This window comes from Scyliorhinus torazame, chromosome 1 (assembly GCF_047496885.1).
Source record: "Scyliorhinus torazame isolate Kashiwa2021f chromosome 1, sScyTor2.1, whole genome shotgun sequence".
NCBI classification, from domain to species: domain Eukaryota; kingdom Metazoa; phylum Chordata; class Chondrichthyes; order Carcharhiniformes; family Scyliorhinidae; genus Scyliorhinus; species Scyliorhinus torazame.
In genome coordinates, this window is record NC_092707.1 from 303,905,260 (window position 1) to 303,927,771 (window position 22,512).

The 22,512-nt window shown below is 43.9% G+C and overlaps 1 protein-coding gene across 8 annotated transcripts in view; it reads right to left on the reverse strand.

The window, feature by feature from the left end:
* sanbr (SANT and BTB domain regulator of CSR) overlaps positions 1–22,512 on the reverse strand; it is a 268,809-nt gene that overhangs the window by 87,384 nt on the left and 158,913 nt on the right. For all 8 annotated transcript variants that reach the window (XM_072507794.1, XM_072507791.1, XM_072507788.1 and 5 more), the window contains 2 exons: positions 14,741–14,886; positions 5,292–5,391 (listed from right to left, as the gene is read on the reverse strand). In XM_072507794.1, the coding sequence (XP_072363895.1) occupies positions 5,292–5,391; positions 14,741–14,886 (246 nt within the window). The remainder of the gene's footprint in view (positions 1–5,291; positions 5,392–14,740; positions 14,887–22,512) is intronic.

A 22,512-nucleotide genomic window follows, 5' to 3' on the forward strand; every position in this document is an offset into this window, starting at 1 on the left:
TTGTGATCCAGGCCAAGGGGCAGGAGGAGAGACTGCAAGATCTGCCGCTCAGGATGGTAGAGAAAAGTTGTTACCTGGGTATACAGGTGGCCAGGAAATGGGATGCCCTGCACAGGCTCAACTTGACCCGGTTGGTGGAGCAATTGGAAGGGGACTTTAAAAGGTGGGACATGCTCCCGCTGTCACTGACAGGGAGGGTGCATACCGTGAAAATGACTGACCTCCCCAGATTTTTGTTTGTCTTTCAGTGCCTCCCCATCTTCATCCCCGAGGCCTTTTTTAAGCGGGTAAGTAGGATAATTTCGGGCTTTGTGTGGGCGAATAAGACCCCGCAAGTAAGGAGATTGGAGCGCAGTCCGGGGGTGGGGTGTTGGCGCTGCCGAACCTTCGCAACTACTACTGGGCGGCCAATATAGCTATGATTAGGAAGTGGGCGATGGGGGGGCGTGGGAGCAGCTGGAGGTGGCGTCATGTAAAGGTACTAGTCTGGGAGCTTTGATAACGGCTCTTTTGCCGTTCTCGCCAACCCGTCACTCCACAAATCCGGTGGTGGTGGCAACACTGCGGATCTGGGGACAGTGGAGGAGGTACAAGAAGGTGGAGGAAGCGTCGGTCTGGACCCCGATATGCAACAACCACAGATTTGTCCCTGGTAGGATGGATGGTGGGTTCCAGGGCAGGCATCAGAAGGATGGGAGATCTGTTCATAGACGGAAGCTTTCCCAGTTTGAAGGCGCTAGAGGACAAATTTAATCTGCCGCCAGGAAACGCCTATAAATATCTGCAAGTACGAGCCTTCCTGAAAAAACAGGTAATGGCCTTTCCGACGCTGCCGCCACTGAGGATACAGGACAGGGTGGTCTCCGGCACCTGGGTGGGGGAGGGGAAAGTGCCGGATATCTACCAGAAACTACAGGAGGTGGAGGAGCTCAAGGGCAAGTGGGAGGAGGAGCTAGGTGAGGAGTTGGAAGTGGGTCTGTGGGCAGAGGTCCTGGGCAGGGTTAATTCCTCCTCAACATGTGCCAGGCTCAGTCTAATTCAATTTAAGGTGGTCCACCGGGCACACATGACGCCAGCGAGAATGAGCAGGTTTTATTGGGTAGAAGACAGTTGTATGAGGTGCAAGGGCAGCCATGTCCACATGTTTTGTGCATGCCCGGAGCTTAGAGTTCTGGCAAGGGTTCGCGAGAGCAATGTCCAAAGTGCTCAACACATCGGTGGTGCCGAGTCCAGAGATAGCGATCTTTGGAGTGTCAGACGACCCGGGAGTTCAGGGAGCAAAAGAGGCCGACGTCTTGGCCTTTGCCTCCCTAGTAGCCCAGAGACTGATTTTATTAATGTGGAGGGACTCGAAGCCCCCCGAGTGTAGACTTGGGTTAACGACATGGCCGGGTTTCTCAGCCTCGAGAAAATAAAGTTTGCCTTAAGAGGGTCTACGCTAGGGTTCTCTCGGAGGTGGCAGCCGTTCGTCGACTTTCTCGGGGAAAATTTCAGCAGCAGCAATCCATGGGATGGTGTGGGAGGATTGAGTTGCATGGGGTAATGTCTATTTAATTGTTATTGTATATTTTCTTTTTGCACTATGTTAATGTTCACTCTAGTTTGTTTTGTTATTATTGTTACTACTGTTTTATTATGAAAAATTCTGCAAAACCTTAATAAAAATACTTTTTAAAAAAAAATTCTTAGAGCCAATTAAACATTAGAGATTAGCAATTAGCACATTTTAATTAGCTGGATCTGGTATGTCTCTAATAATAATAATCACTTGTCACAAGTAGGCTTCAATGAAGTTACTGTGAAAAGCCCTAGTCACCACATTCCGGGCCTGTTCGGGGAGGCCAGTATGGGAATTGAACCCACCCTGCTGGCATTGCTCTGCATTACAAGCCAGCTGTTTTACCCACTTGTGGGGACCATGAATTGGATTCAATTTGAATTGTTTTTTGGAGCAGGCAAAGAGCTGGATTAGGGGTTTGCCCCTATCCACACTCTGAGCTCTGGCTTTGTAAATCTGATAAAGTAATTTAAAAAAATAGAAAACCAAAAACTACTTTCTATAAAGCACAATCTACCACTCCTATTTATGCTCCAATATTAAAGACAAGTTCCATACAAAATGTTTGCGAGTATCTCAATTGTAGTTCCAACATCATGTCCGGGAGGAAATATTGGCCAGACGTTACAATTATTAGGAATACCCTGGTCAACAGTCTTCCCTCAGTTAACATTACAAACATTATGTGGTCATTAATTTGCGGTTTGTTGCAATTTGCTGAGCACACAACGGCTGTGCTTTCTTTGTAACCTCCACTTCATTTCAAAAGTAACCAATTAACTATAAAGTGCTTTGTGAAAGTTTGAGGATGTGCTATGGTGGTACATACATACACGTTTTATTTTGAAGTAAAAACGATCAATAAAGTACGTGTGTAGGCATCTCTGTGGCGCAATGGTTAGCGTTACTGCCTCACGACGTCGAGATCCCAGGTTCGATCCCGGCCTTGGGTCACTGTCCGTGTGAAGTTTGCACATTCTCCCCGTGTTTGCGTGGGTTTCGCCCCCACAACACAAAGATGTGCAGGATAGGTGGATTTCACAAAGCACTTTATAGTTAATTGGAGAAAGTGGTTGCGGATCAGGGGGGTAGGTATGTAATGGTGACGGATGCACTGGAGGGTCGGCAAGTGCTGCTGGTTAGTGTATACGCCCCGATTTGGGATTGGATATGCACCAGTTATTACTGGTGGGGGGGGGGCAGCAGCAAAAATATTGGCTGTGTTTATGAAGGAGATGGGAGGGGTGGACCAATGGAGGTTCTTACATCTGAGGGAAAAAGGGATTATTTGCTTTTTATGCCAGTACGCAACGTGTATTCGAGAATAGATTTGTTTTGTGATGTGAAAGGTACTGTTGGCGGGGGTGAGGCAGGCAGAGCATTTAGCGATTGTGACCTCAGACTATACTCCTCATTGGGTGGATGTGGTCTCAGAGAAGGGGTCTGCATCAAAATGGACAGGGTAATTGAGGATTATTGTTGGGTTCACAGGACGGGGAAGGTGTTGCTATCGGTGGTGTGGGGAGACTTGAAAGCGATAGTGAGGGGTAAGGCTATCTCATTCAAGATGCAGGTGGATAGACAGGTAAGAGAGGAACGGAAACAGTTGGTAGAAGTAATTTTGAAAGAACTCAGGGTACTTTCCTTTGCATAGGGGAACGAGGCGGGGTCCCCCCTTTTGTTTGCGCTGGCAATAGAGTCTTTGGCCATAGGTGCTCGAAAAAATGGAAGGGGATAAGGAGGGGGGGGGGGGGCGTGGAACATAGGGTGTCCCTGTGTACGGATGATTTGCTGCTGTATATTTCCAATCCGGGTGCTTCTATGGGGGACATAATGGGGCTGCTCAAGAGATTTAGGGCGTTTTCAGGGTACAAGTTAATTTTGAGGTAAAGTGAATGTTTTGTAGTGTCTCCTCCGCGGGTGGCAGGGAGTTGTCATTTCCGGTGGCGCCAACCCACTTTAGTATTTGGGAGTGCAGGTGGCATGGGACTGGGCTCGGCTCCGCAAGCTGAACTTTCCAAGGTTGGCTTGCCGATTTATAAGAGGATATTGGAGGAGGACAGGGCGTCTCTGGAGGGGGGGGTCAAAGCCAAGTGGGAGGAGGAGTCGGGGATGGAGCTGGAGGAGGGATTGTGGTATGAGGTGCTGCGGAGGGTGAATGCCACAACCTCGTATGAGAGGCTGGGGTTAGTTCAGTTAAAAGTGGTGCATAAGGTGTACCTGACAATGTCAAGGATGAGCCGGTTTTTGAAGAGGTGCAGGATGTGTGAGAGCGGTGCGGGAGGGGCCCAGCCAATTTTGGGCATATGTTCTGGTCCAGCCCGAAGTTTGGGAGATTTTGGGGGTCATTCTTCAGCACCACTTCGGTGAGCATCCATGTGGACTTTGAGCCCAATCCCCTAGGGGCCATATTCAGGGTGTCGGACTTGCCGGAACTGCAGATGGGTGCGGGGGCAGATGCATTAGCCTTTACCCTGTTGATCGCTCGCAGGTGGAGGTCAGCTTCTTCATCCTCTGCCTCAAGTGTGGCTGGGAAATTTAATGGAGTTCCTGTGCTTGAAAAAGGTGAGATTCGCCTTGAGGGGGACGAGTGAAGGGTTCCACAGGAGATGGGGTCTGTTTATATTACATTTTGGAGAACTAGTTGTCATTAACGAGTAAGGGGGAGTGGGGTGGGGGTGGGGGGGTTGAGTGGGTTTGTTGGGTTGTTTCAGTTGGAAATATGGTGTGTTAAAATGTTAAATTTGAATTAAAATATATTTTTAAAAAAATGCTAAATAATAAAAGTTTTACTGTAGAATGGACAAATAAAATTGGCAAAGGTAGTCATGAGAATGCGCCGATAGAATGCATTAGAGAGTTTCTTGAAACAATTTGTTGTGGGACGAACCAGGGAATAGACTATTTTAAATCTGTTAATGTGTACTGAGACAGGATTAATTAATGATCTCATAGTAAAGGATCTTCAAGGCAAGAGTGATCAGAGAATGATGGATTTCATATTCAGTTTAAGGGTGGGAAACTAGTATCATGTTAAAGATAATTACAGAAGTATGAAAACAGAGTTAACTACACTGGACTGGAAAAATAAGTTTAGACCTCAGATGGTAGAGAAGAAGTGGCAGACATTTAAAGAGATATTTCATAACTCTCAGAAAAGATACATTCCATTGATAAAGAGAGTCTGTATAAGAAGGATACACCATCCATGGCTAACTAAGGAAGTCAAGGATGGTAGCAAATTGAAAGAAAAGGTAAACAATACTGTGAAGATTAATGGCAGGCCAGAAGGTTGGGAAAAAATTACACACCAGCAAAGGAGGAGTAAAAAAAAAAAGAGAAATTTGAATGAAATTAAATGAACAAGAAATTAAAAACAGACAGTAAAAGCTTCTGCAAGGAAGGAAGAGAGTGACTATAGTGAGCATAGGTCTCTTAGAGGATGAGACCGGTGAATGAATGGGAAAGAAAAAGGCTTTGAACAAGTATCTTGTATCTGTTGTCACAGTGGAAGGCACAAAAACCATCCCAATAATAATTATAGTAGAAAATCAAAGGGCAAAATAAATGAAGAACTTAAAATGATTACTTTCACTAGAAAAGTACTAAGAAAACAAATGGGACTAAAGGCCAACAAATCCCCTGGATCTGATGGCCTTCATCCTTTAGAATATAACTTGACTTTTGAAATAGCACTTCTGCACATTAGGAAAGCAACTACTAAAATACTTACAGTTGTGACATCTCCGATTTTTTGTCCGTTCAATGAATTAGATTCAGCTAAGATATCAAAATCAAGCTCCTGTTCCGCAGAAAGATGTGTGTTTGCATTACTGTAACATGATTCAAATTAAAACTTTATGAGAAGCTAATCACTATTTTAACACTAACCAAATATTTTATTTCAAAAAAATGCATCCTCAGAAATTAATTTAATAAAATGTTAATTTGGAAATGTTAATTTATTCTAACTTAACTGGGGTGAAGTGGAGAAGGATTGCCCCTTTGGGAAAGCAAATTTTAGCTGTACATACTACCAGTGTGACATTTTGGCCTGTAATTTCTGAGCTTCAGGGCATTGTATCTGGGGGGTACCCCAAAGATACGCTGGGGAACCACCTCAGAAGTTGCCAGGTAAAGACTGCATGGCAATTTTTCGGGATGTTCAAACTTCTGATGGGCAATTGCACAGCACTGGGAACCATCAGAAAATGTGATTTAAATTGCAAACTTCAGATATTGTGACTGTTACAGTAATAGATTTTTAAATTTAAAGTGTCCAATTTTTTTTTTTTAAAAAGGAGCAATTTAGCATGGCCAATCCACCTACCTACATATCTTTGGGTTGTGGGGGTGAGATCCATGCAGACATGGGGAGAATGTGCAAACTCCACATGGACAGTGACCCACAGCCAGGATCGGTTAACCAGAGGATGTTTAAAGAATTAAAATCAGCCCCGGGGAGATACTCAGGGAGTCCGGTAGTAATAGCTTTGTTGAGAATTTTGAGGCAGATTCAACAGCACTTCAGGTTGGGGGCAGGGTCAAGGGAAATGACGATTCGGGGGAACCATAGATTAGAGCCAGGGAAATGGGATGGAAATTTTCGGAGTTGGGAGGAGAAAGGAATTAGGACATTAAAAGATTTGTTTCTTGGGGCCGTTTTGCGGGATTGAAGGAGCTGGGCGCAAAGTATGGGCTGGAGCAGGGGGAAATGTTTAGATACATGCAGGTTCGAGACTTTGCCAGAAAGGAAATAGTGCTTCCCAGTAGAGCCGGCTTCCACATTGCTGGAGGAGGTGCTGACGACAGGGGGACAGGAGATGGGGGTAGTATCGGCAGTTTACGGGGCTATTTTGGAGGAGGAGAAGGCGCCGCTAGAAGGGATCAAAGCAAAGTTGGAGGAAGAGTTGGGAGAGTATGGAGGAGGGGTTCTGGTGTGAGGTGCCCCGGAGGGTGAACGCCTCCACCTCGTGTGCGAGGTTGGGGCTGATACAGCAGGTGGTGGTGTATAGAGCGCACCTTACAAGGGTGAGGATGAGCCAGCTCTTTGAGGGGGTAGAAGATGTGTGTTAACTTTGCGGGGGGTGGGGTGGAGGGGGGGGGGGACCACACTCATGTGTTTTGGTCCTGTCCAAAGCTGGAGGATTACTGGAAGGAGGTTTTTAGGGTCATCAGTAAAGTGGTGCATGTGAACCGGGAGGCCTTATTCAGGGTGTCGGACCAGCCAGAGTTGGAAACGGGCACGGAGGCAGATGTTATAGCCTTTGCCACATTGATCGCCCAAAGGCGGATCCTGTTAGGGTGGAGATCAACCTCTCCACCCTGTGCCCAGGCGTGGCGGGGGTACCTGCTGGAATTCTTGATGCTTGAAAAGGTCAAATTTGAACTGAGGGGAAGGATGGAAGGGCTCTACAATTCATGGGCGTTATTCATTATGCACTTTCGAGAATTAAAGCACATCAAACATTAGGTGGGGGGTGAGGCTGGGAGGGTTGGGGGGGCTGTATGTTTTAATGATGACTATGAGTGATTCCTTTTTGTCATTTGTTCACATTAACATGCGTGCCAATGCCTGGGGTTTGGTGGGAGGATGGGATTGTTGTTATTGATATGGGGATTGACATTACATTAGTTACTGATTATTGTTTATTGTTGGGTGTAAATTTGGGAGATAACGTAAAAAAGGAGAATAAAAAATACTTTTAAAAAAAGAATTAAAACCAGTTCTCACTTCAGGGAAATTTTTGTACCAATCTCCCCTAACCACCTCCATGGGACCCCTGACTACCCCCAGTACAACATTCCCTAGGACCCAACACGCAACACATCCCTCCACCCCCCAGCCCAAATCCTAAACCCTTACAGGACGGCCCTTCATGGGACACCCCCCCACCCCCCAAACTCCCCACCACCACCGTGGCGATTTGCCTATTCTTTAGACTTATATTTTACATTTTGAAAAAGAGAAATTCTACTTGCAGACTGCTGCCATTCCACACTTACTCATTAGGCTTGTGATTACATAATTACATAGGCCCGGAATTTGAGTTGTGATGTATTATATGTATCTGGTGTAGTAATTGTTAAAGCCTGGGTTAATGTGTGTATGTGACTGCTGCAGTAATGTTTTTTAAAAATTTAGTTTAAAAGAAAGACAGACACTTTGGCCATAGAACCGTGCAATTAAGATGTCATAAAAGATCGTAATTCATTCCACCCATGTATATTGTTTGCCGGAATAGGGCTAATGGAATGATGTTTATAGAAAGGTCCCCTTGGGAGTAGATAATTAGAGACATTGTTTTTAGCCTTAGTAAGCTGGTCATAACCCAGCTAGTGGGATAGAGATAATGTAGTTAATAGGAGGAGCCATGGCTGAAGCAGTCAGGTGCTGAACTTTCAGTTAAATTATTTGCTGTGAACAGATTTGGAGCCTTTTGACAAATGCTGGGAAGTTAAACCATAGTTTGAAACCAGCAAGAATCTGCAAGCTGGTTTCCTGAAAGATCTCTCTCAAAGCAGTTTACCTATGACATCTCTATACAGCAAGTATTCCTGGGTTTGCTAACTGTATTTAAAAGTGGGTTTTGACCGGAGATGGGTTTTGACCTTACATGGGTATGTTTGATTTGAGAATAAAATACAGCAATTAGGAGTTAGTGTTTCATTTTATTGTTATGTATTGTTTAAATGGTAATTTAAATCTATTTCGTGTCCGATGTTAAAGTTAGTTTAATCTTGTGTTCGTAATAAAATTTGTTTTAATACATATCCCTATTTGTGTGCGGAGTCATTCCTGGAACGAAGGATCCATTCCTCTCAGTCTTACAAATTAAACAAAATATTGGGATTTCTGTCTGGTATCCTAACAACTGTTAGGGTCTGGTCCGGGATCGCAATACACTGAATCTGTCAGCGTTGGTTACCATTACTCCTCTGAAACTGACAGCAATTTCTGGAATTTGGAAATGTGCAGAATAATCTAACAATCCAGAAATTGCTGTCAGTAATTCTTCACTTCTCCAGAGGGTGTGCTATTCGGGCACCACCAATTGAAATCAATAGGAAATCAGTTGAACAAATGAGAACTTCCAATCTCACACTCAATCTCACTGTTCCTTGCATAAATTACACTTTGTTGAATGAGATGAACTGAGTTTGTAGCAGCAGACTAAGATCATAATTATTGTTGAACCTCTAGCCCTGAAAAGCTAATTTTACATTTATGGAATGCTAATTTTCTCCATGATAAAAAAAATCCATATTTTATATGAAGGTTTGTTTATAGTATTTCAACTTCTACTTTAAAGTTGTGTGTATGTCCCGAATTTTATTTTGCTCTCTGAAAAATGATAAAAAGTGAACCATTAGTATTTTTAATTTCCTGGTGCCCTGCTTATGAGAATGTTTCAATGTGACTGATGTTTACCCTGCTTGATGATATCACTGATGCTGTACAGTTGAGAGATTCATTTGATCTTGCGTAGATTCAAATTTATATTGCGAAAAATGAAATCCACAGCACAAAGATTGCTAGATCTTTGTGGGCAGTTTCCTTTGATATCAGCAGCGAGTGCCTTGACTTCACTGCTGACACAGGATCCAGAGTATTGTATTTAAAGCTGATTGCACAAAGACTTGCTATTCAGTCCAACAGATCGGTGTTATTGTTAATATTCCATGCTGCATTGTATTATATATCAACTTTAATTTTAGACTTTCTGATCTCCAGAGACTATTTTTTAAAGTTTCTGCTTTTGAAATGTTAACATTAGTCACCAAGTCACTCTGGTTCTATGGAATCATCTTAATCCTTTTACTTTTCTTTTTTTTTCTTTTTTTCTTTAAATGCTAAACTATTTATTTTCTTCTATTTGTTTAAAAAATTCACTAGTCTTGCTCTAAATTAATTCTTATAGCCTTTCACATTCATTTACTTAATCTTTTTCTTGCACATTATATCTATAGCAATATATATATATATATATATATATATAAATACTAAATTCTAAATAAATTATTCATTCACTGCCACCCCCATGCACCAGCCAATACTTAAGATGAAAAGAAACATTTGTATTTTTATTGCGACTTTAAATGGGACATTTCATTTCTAATACATTGAACACTAGCATCTGTGCACTTCCTGTTGATTTATCCACCATCATCCCAATCGTCATCATAAATTCCGACATCACATTGTTGTTATCATACAGCACAAGGCCACCTTTTGGCCCATCTTTGAAAGAGCTATCCAAGCAGTTCAATTTCCCTGCCCTTTCTACATAGCCCTAAAAGTTGCTCTCTTTTAAGTATTGAGCCAATTTCATTTTCAAAGTTATGGTTGAATCTGCTCCGATCACCTTTTCAGGCAGTGCATTCCAGATCATAACAGACTATGTAAAAAAAAAATCTTCTTATCTTGCCTCCAATTGTTTCATTAATCACCTTAAATCTGTCTCCTCTGGTTACTGACACTCTGTCACTGTAAATAGTTAATCCATATTGTCTCCATTCCAAACCTTCATGATTCTGAGCACTCATCTCCTCTTACCCTCTCTGCTGAGGTTCCCTAGTCTTTCTAAGTCCCACATCCCTGGTATCATTTTAAGAGATGTCATCCACAGCTCAGTTGGTAACATTCTCACCTCTGAGTCAGTAGGTGCCCTGGCCAATATTTATCTTTCAATCAATATTGCTAAAACAGATTATCTGGTTATTATCACCTTATTGTTTGTGAGAACTTGCTGTATGAAAACTGGCTGGTGCTCTTCCTATATCACAATAGTGACAATACTTCAAATGTTTTTCACCGTCTGTAAAGTGCTTTTGAGCATCCTGAAATTATATAAATGCAGGTCTGTCTGTTTTTTAAAATTTACTCTCCAAGGCCTCGTCAGCCCTGCGAAGGTCTGGTGCCCAGATCTAGACAATAGTCCACCTGTGGCCTATTTATAAAAGTTAAGCAATAACTTCCATGCTTTTGCACTCAATTTCTTTATTACTTAACCCAAGGATCTCATTGTTTTTTAAAAACAGACTTCTAAATTGTCACCTTTGAAGATTATGTACATCAGGAGAATTCCATCCACTGTCTCAGGTGCCTGCTCTTGGATCCCTTTAAAATTCTACTCATTTTATTTATATTGCCTCCACTAATTCTTCCTACCAAAATTTAGCTCTTCACACTTTTCTGCAGCTGTCTTCTTTCCTATTCCCACGACCAGGAATGTGTGCTTACAATGTGGTAAATCTATGGAGGCAAACTCTATTATAAATATAGGCAGGGAAATTGTGGACTAAATTAAGTCTATGTGCCCTGGCCCTCTATCCCACCCTCTTAACTTTGTTTCACCTGAAAAATATCTTGGCTTTGATGCCCCATGCTACCTACAGAAAACTGGGATTTTGCAGTCCCAATTGTAACTCCACAACATCCGGCATATGCACTTGCACCGAAAACCAGAATTCACGGTGTGCCTCAATGGGCTTCAAATCAGTGTTTTAACACCGATTTTAACACCTATTTTTTGAAAGCTAACCTAAAGCAGCTCCCCACAAATACATCTAAACATGCAAAATATTTCCAAACAGTGGGATCTTTTGCAATGAAAACCTCTTTTTGTAGAACTTTTAAGGTTAATACCCATTTTTTAAAAAAAAAATGCATTGAAAATAGCTTTGGCAATATAACAAACTCACTGTTATAAAACACAAGAGATATTACTGGATGACAACAGGGAGGATCAGCTAAGGATGTTATGGTCAAAGTCTCTTTGAAATTAATTAAATACTCTGGATACACTTATACAATTCTGTGCAACCATCTTCTGACCACTTGTACATTAATGATCTGGATTTCAGGTTACATCAGATGAATATCAGAATGTGAAAGATTGGATTCTTCATCAGACCTTTTCTAAAATATTTTCAACACTCCAGCGGTTGTAAATGCTATTAATATAGAACGCACGGAGCTGGTGCTGATTATGAGGTTTAAGAGATGAGATACCAGCTGCCTTTAATTATTTAAATTCCCAGTTCTATATTTACAGGAGTCTGGGGAGAATAGCGAATGCATTTCCCAGCAGTTTGTTTCTAGTTCATAACCAACCACTTTTGAGTCTAATATTCTCGGGGCGAGCTGTTCTCAATTAGGAACTGGGGTGCCTAGAATAAATAAATCCATTGCAACTGCCTCTGTACGGTCCCGGTGTCATAGTAATCACAATATACTCAAAATAGCAACTGTCAATTAAAGAAAATTAATTTTAAAAAGTTCACAAATTAGTTGCATCTGGACAGACATCTGTTAGATGGTAGAAACCCATCGTAGTTACATTCTAAAATCTTCACAATAGCGAGGCCGTGGCCAGTGGAAAGGACAAAGAAATGCATTTATTTTGTCTCCTCCATAGAGGAAGTAGCTCCTCTTTCGTGACCCCTTTGTCTCTGAGTCTATGCCTCTCAGTGTCTAAGGTCTCTGTCCAGTTTCCCTTCCTCGCTTATCTGTCTCAGTGTCTCACCTCTTTCTGTGTCTCAATTTCGATCTCTTTCCCTCTCTGTCTCTCTTTGTCTCAGTTTTTAACGGTATAATAGTTTTATAAATGCTTAAAGTGTTTGAAAGTATTTAAAACCATAATAAAACACCAACCTGCCTTTGACTGACCTCAAGAGCATGTCTTCAGCAGGTGACATTATTAGGGGGCGTAGCTTCACCAAGAATGCATCTTGCAGATCATTCCTCGATGGGCCATGCTGCAGCAAGAAATCGAATTTCTCGCTGCAGCCAACGAACCAAATTCATACAGTTAGCAGTAAGTGCCACCACACAGTTGCTGCCTACAACATCTAGGCCAGTATACACCAAGGCCTGCATATAGTTTTAACATCCCAATGGTATTGCATGCATAGGTGGCACTGTGAGCATAAAGTTTCATGACAATGTAACATGCGAGCCCTTGGGATTTCACCAATAGGGGGAACATTTTGAAAGAAGATACTTCTAAGATAATTGAAAATCTAATGATTTAAGAAAAATCAATTCAAAGTTAATTTAAATTTCAGGCCTATTTGGATTGCAAAAAGATAGTACTGTAGTTGCATTTAAAAACAGAAACAGTAACTGAAGTTGCAGTAAAAAAAATTGTGGTAAGCAAGATCTTCCTCTCCAACACTATCTAGATATTCGGCGTACCAATTACACCAGGCTGACAGTTCCCAAGCATTACCATCAGATGGTGCTGCACCAGATATCAGTTCAGGTAAAGACAGATAATTTTATTATTGTTCCTTCATCCCCAATGCTGTTGGCCAACCACTCTACAGAATAATCTTATCAACCATTATCTTACTAAGTTTTGCTGTTTGCTTCAGCCGAATAAAGACCCTGCAGCATTTTGGTTGAATGGCTCTCCTAATCCCCACTGAGCAATGTTTAGTCGATGGGGCCGAGCATACTTCAACCAGACAGCCCGCAGTATTGTATCGTGTGGAGGTGCTTCACCTACGTCAGCTGAATTTTGGGAAAGGAATCTCCAACTGAACAGCATTGTGATGAATTGTATTTACCAGCCTTCCCCTCATTGGATTAATGTAGATTGCTGATAGAAGCCTCTCAATCACCATTACCTCCTTACATTCTTCTACAACAGCACCAAAATATTGCAATTTGACAACAGTCATGATGCTTCAAAAGTACTTAATGGGCTGTAAAGTGCTTTGGGATGTTCTGAGGTTGTGAAAGGCATTTCACATTTCCCAGCTGCACAGCTATAGTCACTTGCCTACTTGATTAAACTTTAACTCTGATCTTGCACACTGGTTGCCAGTAAAAGTAGAACATTAGCTATGCTATCTTGTTCTTTCCAAAATCACAGTACTCAGCAAACTTATTGTTTTATATTGAAGTATAAGCTTTGGGTGAGTTCAGCTTTTTTATTTTTATAACTAAGAGCCTGAATGCAAATATGAATAAGTGAATAAAAACAAAAAAAACAGCAGGAATCTCATTTCCTGAGCACAAAATCTGGGCACTCTCAGGAGTATAAGGATAAGTTACCAAAACGTTTAATATCGGAGAGTTACCAACCATTTTTGCTGTTTTATACTGGTTTTTAGACTGTTTTGAATGCTGTGGACATTTTGATTTCCATTCAAATTGCAGCGAATTCATGCCAGGATATGCTAAACCTAACAGTTTTGACATTTAAGAAGATATAAAAACTTCATATATATATACACACATATATACATACACACACACACACTTCTACATATCTATAGATAGAACATTATATGAATATATATTTGAATAATGGTAGATGTACTGTCATGTACCTTTAAGAGTACCTTTAAGAAATGGGTGTTTATCAGTGATGTCAGAGTGTGGGTGGAACTGGGCTGTCTGCTTTTACTTTCACTTTGGGCTCGCAGCTACAGGGTGTGTTTAGTTTTGTTTTGCAGACTTGGAGCTGCAGTCACAGCAAGAAGGTGTATTAGTTTCTCTCTCTGCAATCTAAAGACTGTCTCCAGATCCTTTGGTGATTTAAAAATAATACCTGTTTCTGTAGAGAAGTTAAACCTGATGTCTTTCTGTAAAAAGGTTTTTTTTTTGTCTCATGGATGTTGCAAGAAAAGATTAAGAGTTACTTATTGAGGACTGTATTCTTTGGGGGATTTATTGGTGTTGATAGTTGTTAAGATGTTTACTGTGGGTTTATAAAGTGTTGACTGGTTTCATAAATAAACATTGTTTTAATTTAAAAGTACTGTCGATCTCTGTTGCATGACACCTGTGAGGTAGGCCCGTGTGCTCCCCGTCACCACAGTCTATTAAAAGTTGTGGGTCAGGTGAACTCCATGATACCCTTTGGGGTTCTCTAAATCCTGGCCCATAACAATACATCTAATATGTAAATACTCATGAATAATAAGCATAAGTTTTTTTTAAATATGCAAATCGGACCGTTGACTTGCTGGCCATGGCTCTTATAAACCCCCCATGTTGCCCCATCCTCCCCCAAAACTATTTTTTTTAAAGTTGAATGCACAAGGACATAGTAATCACTATGCAAAAATTCAATAGATGCCAAAAAATGCAAGAATAACAAAAAATTAATAAGTTCTATATAATTTTGCAAATGCTCAAATTGGCAATGAGCCTTTTCTTGTAATTACCTTTCCTCTGTTTTACAGAATGGCACACAGACAACATTCTTGTGCTGCAGAACATCACAGTACACTTGACTGACTTGGACTGAAGTAACATTGCCATTTTGAAGCTGACTGGCAAATTTGACAACATGATCCCGCACTTTACAACCCTGGGGGAAGAGGGGACGAGGAAGAGAAAAATCACAAAAAACACCTTTTGTTAAATGAACTACCATAAGCATCAACTTTCTCAATTTCTAAAGTTCAACCCCCACTTCCAAGTACGATTTACCATTAAATGCAGAACGATGAGGAAAAAAAATCCAAGGAGACATTGCTCCTTTAGCAATTCATCCCAACACACTATCATTTTGTTCAGATGATCAAGAATATTTGTTGAAAGCATGCAAACAGCATAGAGAAGTAATGCAAGGAAATACATTTGGTTATCTAATTTATGTACATCAATGCAGTAATCTCTTGTCAAGTTCCAGTAATAAATTATTATTGATTCTTCTTTTCCAAGTATAAGCCCCCAAAAGATGAGTGTCGTAACAGTGACTGGTACAAGAGATGCAAAACTTGCTGTCAAAACCCAAGGTGTATTTTACGAGAAGAGGAAACTCACAGGTAGTTTTCAAAAGACTGTGCCCTGCCAAGTAAACTTATCCATTATATCCTGTGAATTACCAGAAGTGTCAAACAAGCACCAAGACCTAACTTGGCTGATGGTGAGAAGGCCACTCCGTCAGATCCTTCATGCACACACAAAGTCTCTGCGCCCTCACACATTGCCCTTGAAGTGGCTCCAGGGGTTGGGGGGGGGGGTTCCTTGTGCAACGTGCCTTCACAAAGATGGTCTGGAGAGTGATGCAGTGTATTTGTCGAGGATCATCCCAAACAGCTCTGACGCAGGACTCTGCTCTATGGGCTTTTCACACGGACACACCCACCGAGACAAATATCAGCTGCTGCTGGAGGATCACCAAAACTTGTTGATCTTCCAGTGCAGAGAATTGTCCTCTATCAAGTGTTGCAGACTGGCACATTCTAAAGTCCAGGATATTTTTTGAATAATATATTTTTACAAAAAATTCATTCATGGCATGTGGGCATCACTGGCTTGGCAAGCATGTCTGTCACTAATTGCTCTTCAGAAATGGTGAGCTGCCACTTGAACCATGTTAACCACAGCGCTGTTAGGGAGGGTGTTCTAGGATTTTTGTTCCAGTGACAGTGAAGGAATGGCGATATATTTCCAGGTGGTGGTGTTCCCATGGGCGGGATTCTCCGGCTGCGTTCGCCCGGCGACCGGAGATTCCCACCCAAGGTCAAGAGAGCTCTCCATTGTCCGCCTCTTGCCCGTGGCGTTCTTGCGGTGGGCGGGACGGAAAAATCCAGCCCCATCTGTCTGCTACACTTGTCCTTCTGGACAGTAGCGGCCATGGGTTTGGAAAGTGCTGTCTAAGGAACTTTGATGAGTTCAAGCAGTGTATCTTGTGCATGGTGCACACTGCTGCCACTATGTGTCAGTGGTGGATGGAGTGAATGTTTGTGGATGGGGTGCCAATCAAGTCGGCTGCTTTGTCCTGCATAGTGTCTAGCTTCTTGAGTGCTGTTGGATCTGCACTCATCCAGGCAAGTGGAGTGTTCATCACACTCCTGACCTTTGCCGTGTAGATGATAGACAGGCTTTGAAGGGTCAGCCGAGTGGCATATTGCAGGATTCCAAGCCTCTGACCTACTCTTGCAGCCACAGTATTTATATGGCTAGTTCAGATGAAATTCTGGCCAATAGTAACCCATGGGATGTTGATAATTACAAACCATTTTTTCAGTAAAACAATAAATAGAATGATTTGTTGCTACTTCAGCACTTCTTATGAATTATTTGTTTTGCGTTTTCTAAAACAGTGTAAAGGGCAGTTTATTTCTTCATGGGACATGGGCATTGCTTTTTTCAATGTTATTATCGATTATTTAGGTTATACAAAAAGTCAATCGTAAGAATACATTGAAAACAACAGAAAATAAAAAAATATATATACATCAGTTGTCTTTTGTTATTTACATCGGTTGCGGCTTCTTGTTTTGCATTCTCCAGTTGGTGCTTGCTTTTAGCCTGGTCCCCAACCTTCCTTTCCCCTCGTTTCTTCCTGACCCCCTCTCCTTCTGGTCAACTGGGGTGCCTTCTTCAGCTCTTATATTTTGTTCCTGTTTGGTTGGGTGACGTCGTGTATTTTGTTATTTGCTGAGCCTGGTTGGGCTACCTGCTTCCTTGTTCCCATCTCACCCCCCCCCCACCCCTTTTTGCATTCAATGCTGTGTCGTGACTTTCAGCTCCCTCTGGCTTACAGGCTGTTGGCTGCAAACAGGTCTTGGAACAACTGGGTGAATGGTTCCCACATTTTGAGGAAGCCTTCTTCTGACCCCCGGATGGAAAATTTAATTTTCTCAACCTGGAGAAATTCCAATAGGTCGGACAGGCAGTCTGAAGCTTTGGCTGGTGCTGCTGATCGCCGGCCAAGCAGGATTCTCCAGCAGGCTATCAGGGAGGCAAAGGCAAGGACGTCGGCCCTTCTCCCCATGAAGAGATCTGGCTGTTCGGAGATCCCGGAGACTGCCCCTCTCGGGAAAGAGTCCACCCTCATCCGCACCACCTTGGACATTGCCTCAAAGAAGGCTGTCCAGAACTTGACAAATCTGGGGTAAGACCAGAACATGTGGACGTGGTTGGCCAGGCCTCCTTGGTACCGTTCGCATTTATCCTCCAACTCCGGGAAGAACCTGCTCATTCGGGTTCTAGTTAAGTGAGCTCTGTGTAACACTTTCAGCTACATTAGGCTTAGCCTTGCCCATGTGGAGGTGGAATTGGCCCAATGCAGTGCTTCGCTTCAGAGTCCCCACCCTATTTCAAACCCATTTTTCCCTCGTCTCGTACATTGGTGTGCGTGCCCTTCCCATACAGGTTCCCACAGTTCCCCTTCCCCAAGATGTCCCTGTCCAGTCCTCTAGCAATGATTGTTGCGGTGGTCGTGGGTATGTACTCATTCCCCTACGCAAGACGTTTTTCATCTGCAAATATCTTAGCTCATTTTCCCCTGTCAGCTGGAAATGTTTAGTTCCTTGACTGTTGTCAGTCTGTTGGCTGCGTAGAAATCACTAACTGTCAGCGTCCTTCTGTCCTGTCTCCACCGTTTGAATGTGACGTCCATTGTTGCGGGCATGAACCTGTGGTTATTGCAGATGAGTCATTTGTTTTGAGTTTTCTAAAACACTGTAAAGGGCAGTTTCTTTGATGGGGCTGTTTAGCACAGGGCTAAATCGCTGGCTTTGGAAGCAGACCAAGGCAGGCCAGCAGCACGGTTCGATTCCTGTAACAGCCTCCCCGAACAGGCGCCGGAATGTGGAGACTAGGGGCTTTTCCCAGTAACTTTATTTGAAGCCTACTTGTGACAATAAGCGATTTTCATTTCATTTCATTTTTATTTCTTCATGGGATGTGAGCATTGCTTAATAGGGGCTTAACGGACATTTTAGTTAGCCCGAAGTGCTGTTGCAGTTGGTTCCATGACCGGTGTGTTGCTATCAACACTGGGCTTGTTGAATGTTTGTTTGGTGGGGATGGGAGTGCAGCCATGGATAGGGCCTAGAGGGAAGCCCCTATGCAGGAGCTCTCCTCCATTCGCACCCACTCTGTTTCTGGCTCTTTTATCTCTTGCTCTTTACCCTCTCCACAGTTGTAGCCCAGTGGTAATATTGCAGGTTTGGGGGTGCTAGTCCCCCCATGGCTCTTGTTCTCTACAGAACCTTTTTAGAGATCCTTGGGCGAGACCACCCCATTCTGGTTGTTGGTAATGTATCCATTTATGGCCTGTGATATTGTCTCGCAGAAAGCCTTATAGGCCAGGAAGGCCATGTCCAACCTCCACGGTGGGCGATGGTAACACCCCGAATCCAACCTCACATCCATACAATGTGGAGCATGGTTGGAGATTACGATCGTGGAATATCCCGTTCTTACTAGCCTGGAAGCACCGATTTCCCCACTACAAAGAAGTCATTCCGTGTATATACATTGTATACCTGGGAGAAGAAGAACTCCTTCTCTCCTGGGTGTGAGCTTCCATGGGCCCACTGCTCCCATCTGCTCTATGAATATGTAGAGTTCTTTCGTCATGTTGGAGGTCTTCCCTGTTTTGAGATTCGACCAGTCCACCTGTGGGTCCTGCACACAGTTAAAACTCCGGCCTCCAATAATAAGTTGGTGTTTGTCGACGTCGGGGATTTCTGCCATGTTCCTCTTTATAAACTCCAAGTCATAGCAGTTGGGTGCATTCACCTTGACCAGGACTACTGATTCCCCGTCCAGGGCATTGCTGACCATGATGTACCATCCCCGACGTTGGACTGGGGTGAGCAACAACAGGTTAATGTCCAACAGGTTTGTTTCAAATCACTAGCTTTTGGAGCACCGACAAAGTCAAAGATGCAAGACAATGCTTTGCATGCGAGCATTTGCAGATAATTAAGTCTTTACAGATCCAGAGAGAGGGGTAATCCCAGGTTAAAGAGGTGTGAATTGTCTCAAGCCAGGACAGTTGGTAGGATTTCGCAAGCCCAGGCCAGGTGGTGGGCGGGGAGGGGGGTGAATGTGAATGTAATGCAACAAGAATCCAAGGTCCCGGTTGAGGCCATACTCATGTGTGCGGAACTTGCCTATAAGTTTCTGTTCGGCGATTCTGCGTTGTCGCGTGTCCTGGAGGCCGCCTTGGAGAACGCTTACCCAGAGATCAGAGGCTGAATGCCCTTGACTGCTGATGTGTTCCCGATTGGAAGGGAATATTCCTGCCTGGCGATTGTCGCGCGATGTCCGTTCATCCGTTGTTCCAGAGTATGCATGGTCTAGTCAATGTACCACGCTTCGGGACATTTTTCCTGCAGCGTTATGAGGTAGACAACGCTGGCCGAGTCGCACGAGTATGTACCACGTACCTAGTGGGTGGTGTTCTCACGTGTAATGGTGGTACCCATGTCGATGATCTGGCACGTCTTGCAGATTGCCATGGCAAAGTTGTGTGGTGTTGTGGTCGCTGTTCTGAAGGCTGGATTGTTTGCTGCAAACAATGGTTTGTTTGAGGTTGTGCGGTTGTTTGATGGCATGTAGTGGCAGTGTGGGGATGACCTTGGCAAGATGTGTGTCTTCATCGATGACATGTTGAAGGCTGCGAAGATGTCGTAGTTTCTCCACTCCGGGGAAATACTAGACGACGAAGTGTACTCTGTCGGTTGTGTCCAGTGTTTCTCTTCTAAGGAGATCGGTGCGGTTTTTTTGCTGTGGCGCGTTGGAACTGTCGATCGATGAGTCGAGCGCCATAGCCCGTTCGTACACAGGCATTTTTCAGCGTCTGTAGATGTCTGTTGCGCTCCTCCTCATCTGAGCAGATCCTGTGTATATGGAGGGCTTGTCCATAGGGGATGGCTTCTTTAATGTGTTTAGTGTGGAAGCTGGAGAAGTGGAGCATCATGAAGTTATCCGTGGGCTTGCGGTAAAGCAAAGTGCTGAGATGACCGTCCTTGATGGACAAGAATGCAACCGATTTTGGAAAGTAGTCCATGGTGAGTCTAATGGTGGAATGGAACTTATTGATGTCATCGTGTAGTTGTTTCAGTGATTCTTCGCCCTGGGTCCAAAGGAAAAAAATGTCATCGATTAATCTGGTGTATAACGTCGGTTGAAGGTCCTGTGCAGTGAGGAGGTCTTGTTCAACGTTGTGCATGAAGATGTTGGCATATTGAGGTGCGCATTTGGTCCCCATGGCTGTTCAGTGTATCTGAATGAAGAACATGTTGTTGAAGGTGAAGACATTGTGATCCAGAATGAAGTGGATAAGTTGCAGAATTGCATCTGGAGATTGGCAGTTGTCGGTGTTGAGTACTGAGGCTGTTGCAGCAATGCCGTCGTCATGGGGGAAGCTGGTGTAGAGTGCCGAGATGTCCATTGTGATGAGGAATATTCCTGGTTCAACTGGTCCATGGGTGCTGAGTTTCTGTAAGAAGTCCATTGTGTTGCGATGGGCATTGCATTGTGCTTGGGTGACGTTTGGCCAACCTTGTCGACCTCATACGCTGCAGGAAAGGATGTCCCAAAACATGGTACATTGGCGAGACCATGCAGACGCTGCGACAACGGATGAACGGACATCACGCGACAATCGCCAGGCAGGAATGTTCCCCTCCAGACAGGGAACACTTCAGCAGTCCAGGGCATTCAGCCTCTGATCTCCGGGTAAGTGTTCTCCAAGGCGGTCTTCAGGACGTGCGACAACACAGAATCGCCGAACAGAAACTTATAGCCAAGTTCCGCACACATGAGTACGGCCTCAACCGGGACCTTGGATTCATGTTGCATTACATTCACCCCCCCACCATCTGGCCTGGGCTTGCAAACTCCTACCAACTGTCCTGTCTTGAGACAATTCACACCTCTTTAACCTGGGATTACCACTCTTTTTGGTTCTGAAAGACTTAATTACCTGCAAATGCTCGCATTCAAAGCATGGTCTTGCATCGTTGACTTTGTCTGTATATATATATATATATATGTTTCTGGAACCTACCTCTTCATTATGGATGACATCTGGACAAAGGGAAACCCAGGAACCCAGGGGCCCAGCCTCACGGGAAGAACGGTGACCGCGGCCATTTTGGACAGTCCCCTACAAAGGAAACGGAGTATGGGCACGTCCACTTGGTAAGTATGGTTGATCCCGCAGGAGAAAGGAGGATAAAAAAACCCCATCAGGATAGTCATCTGAAACGTCAGGGGACATAACGGCCCAGTGAAATGATCCAGAGTCTTCGCCCACCTGAAAAGTATGAAAGCCGTCATAGTCGTCCTCCAAGAGATGCATCTGAGGGAGAAGGCCCAACTGTGGATAAATAAGGGCTGGGTGGGACACGCCCACCATTCCTGCTACAGGACGAGGGCCAGGGGGTAGCCATGCTGTTAAATAAGAGCACAGTAAGAAGTCTTACAACACCAGGTTAAAGTCAAACAGGTCTGTTTCAAATCACTAGCTTTCGGAGCACTGCTCCGGGTATAATGGCCCACAACTGTGTGTACGCCATGTGGGCAAGTCCCTGCACTCCAGAGTTTCTGTTTGTTCAGGGACCCTGCAAAGTGGTTGTTTGCAGTGCCTTTGTGTTCCAAGCCGAGACCTGTGACCTGTTGCAGCCAGCCTAATGCCCTTGCTACCTTTCTCCCCCCAGACCCCCAACATCCTCCCCCTCCCCTCCCTGGAGCACCCCCCCCCCCCCCCCCCCAACCCCCATGTTCCCTTGCCTCTGTTTCTTCCCCTAGTCGTCCCCTTGTTGCTGATGCTAACCCTGCCCCGATCCCCCCTCTTGCCAGGTGCTATCTCCCTTGCAGGAGATGCGCCGCGGCCTCTCTTTCCTTCAGGCTTCCCGGAGCCAGCTTCCCCGCTGTGTGGTGGCTTCCCTCCCAGGGTCAGTTATGTAGCCACTTGTCGCCCACTCTCTGTATTCCCTACCTGTCGTTCTCCTCCCTATTTCCTGCGCTCTGCTGCCCTCGCTCTTTCCTTCCTCTGTTTCACCTCACGTCCTCAGAACAAGGCAGTGCAGTCCCTGGCAAAATGTTCATCAATTTGGTTGAGATATCCTCAATACAACTCGAGAGAGATGATTGGTAATACAAAGGCTTTAATTGGCAGAGAACCAGTCAGCTACCGAGAAGTGTGCTCACTGCACACTGCCCACTGGACATTACCTTATAT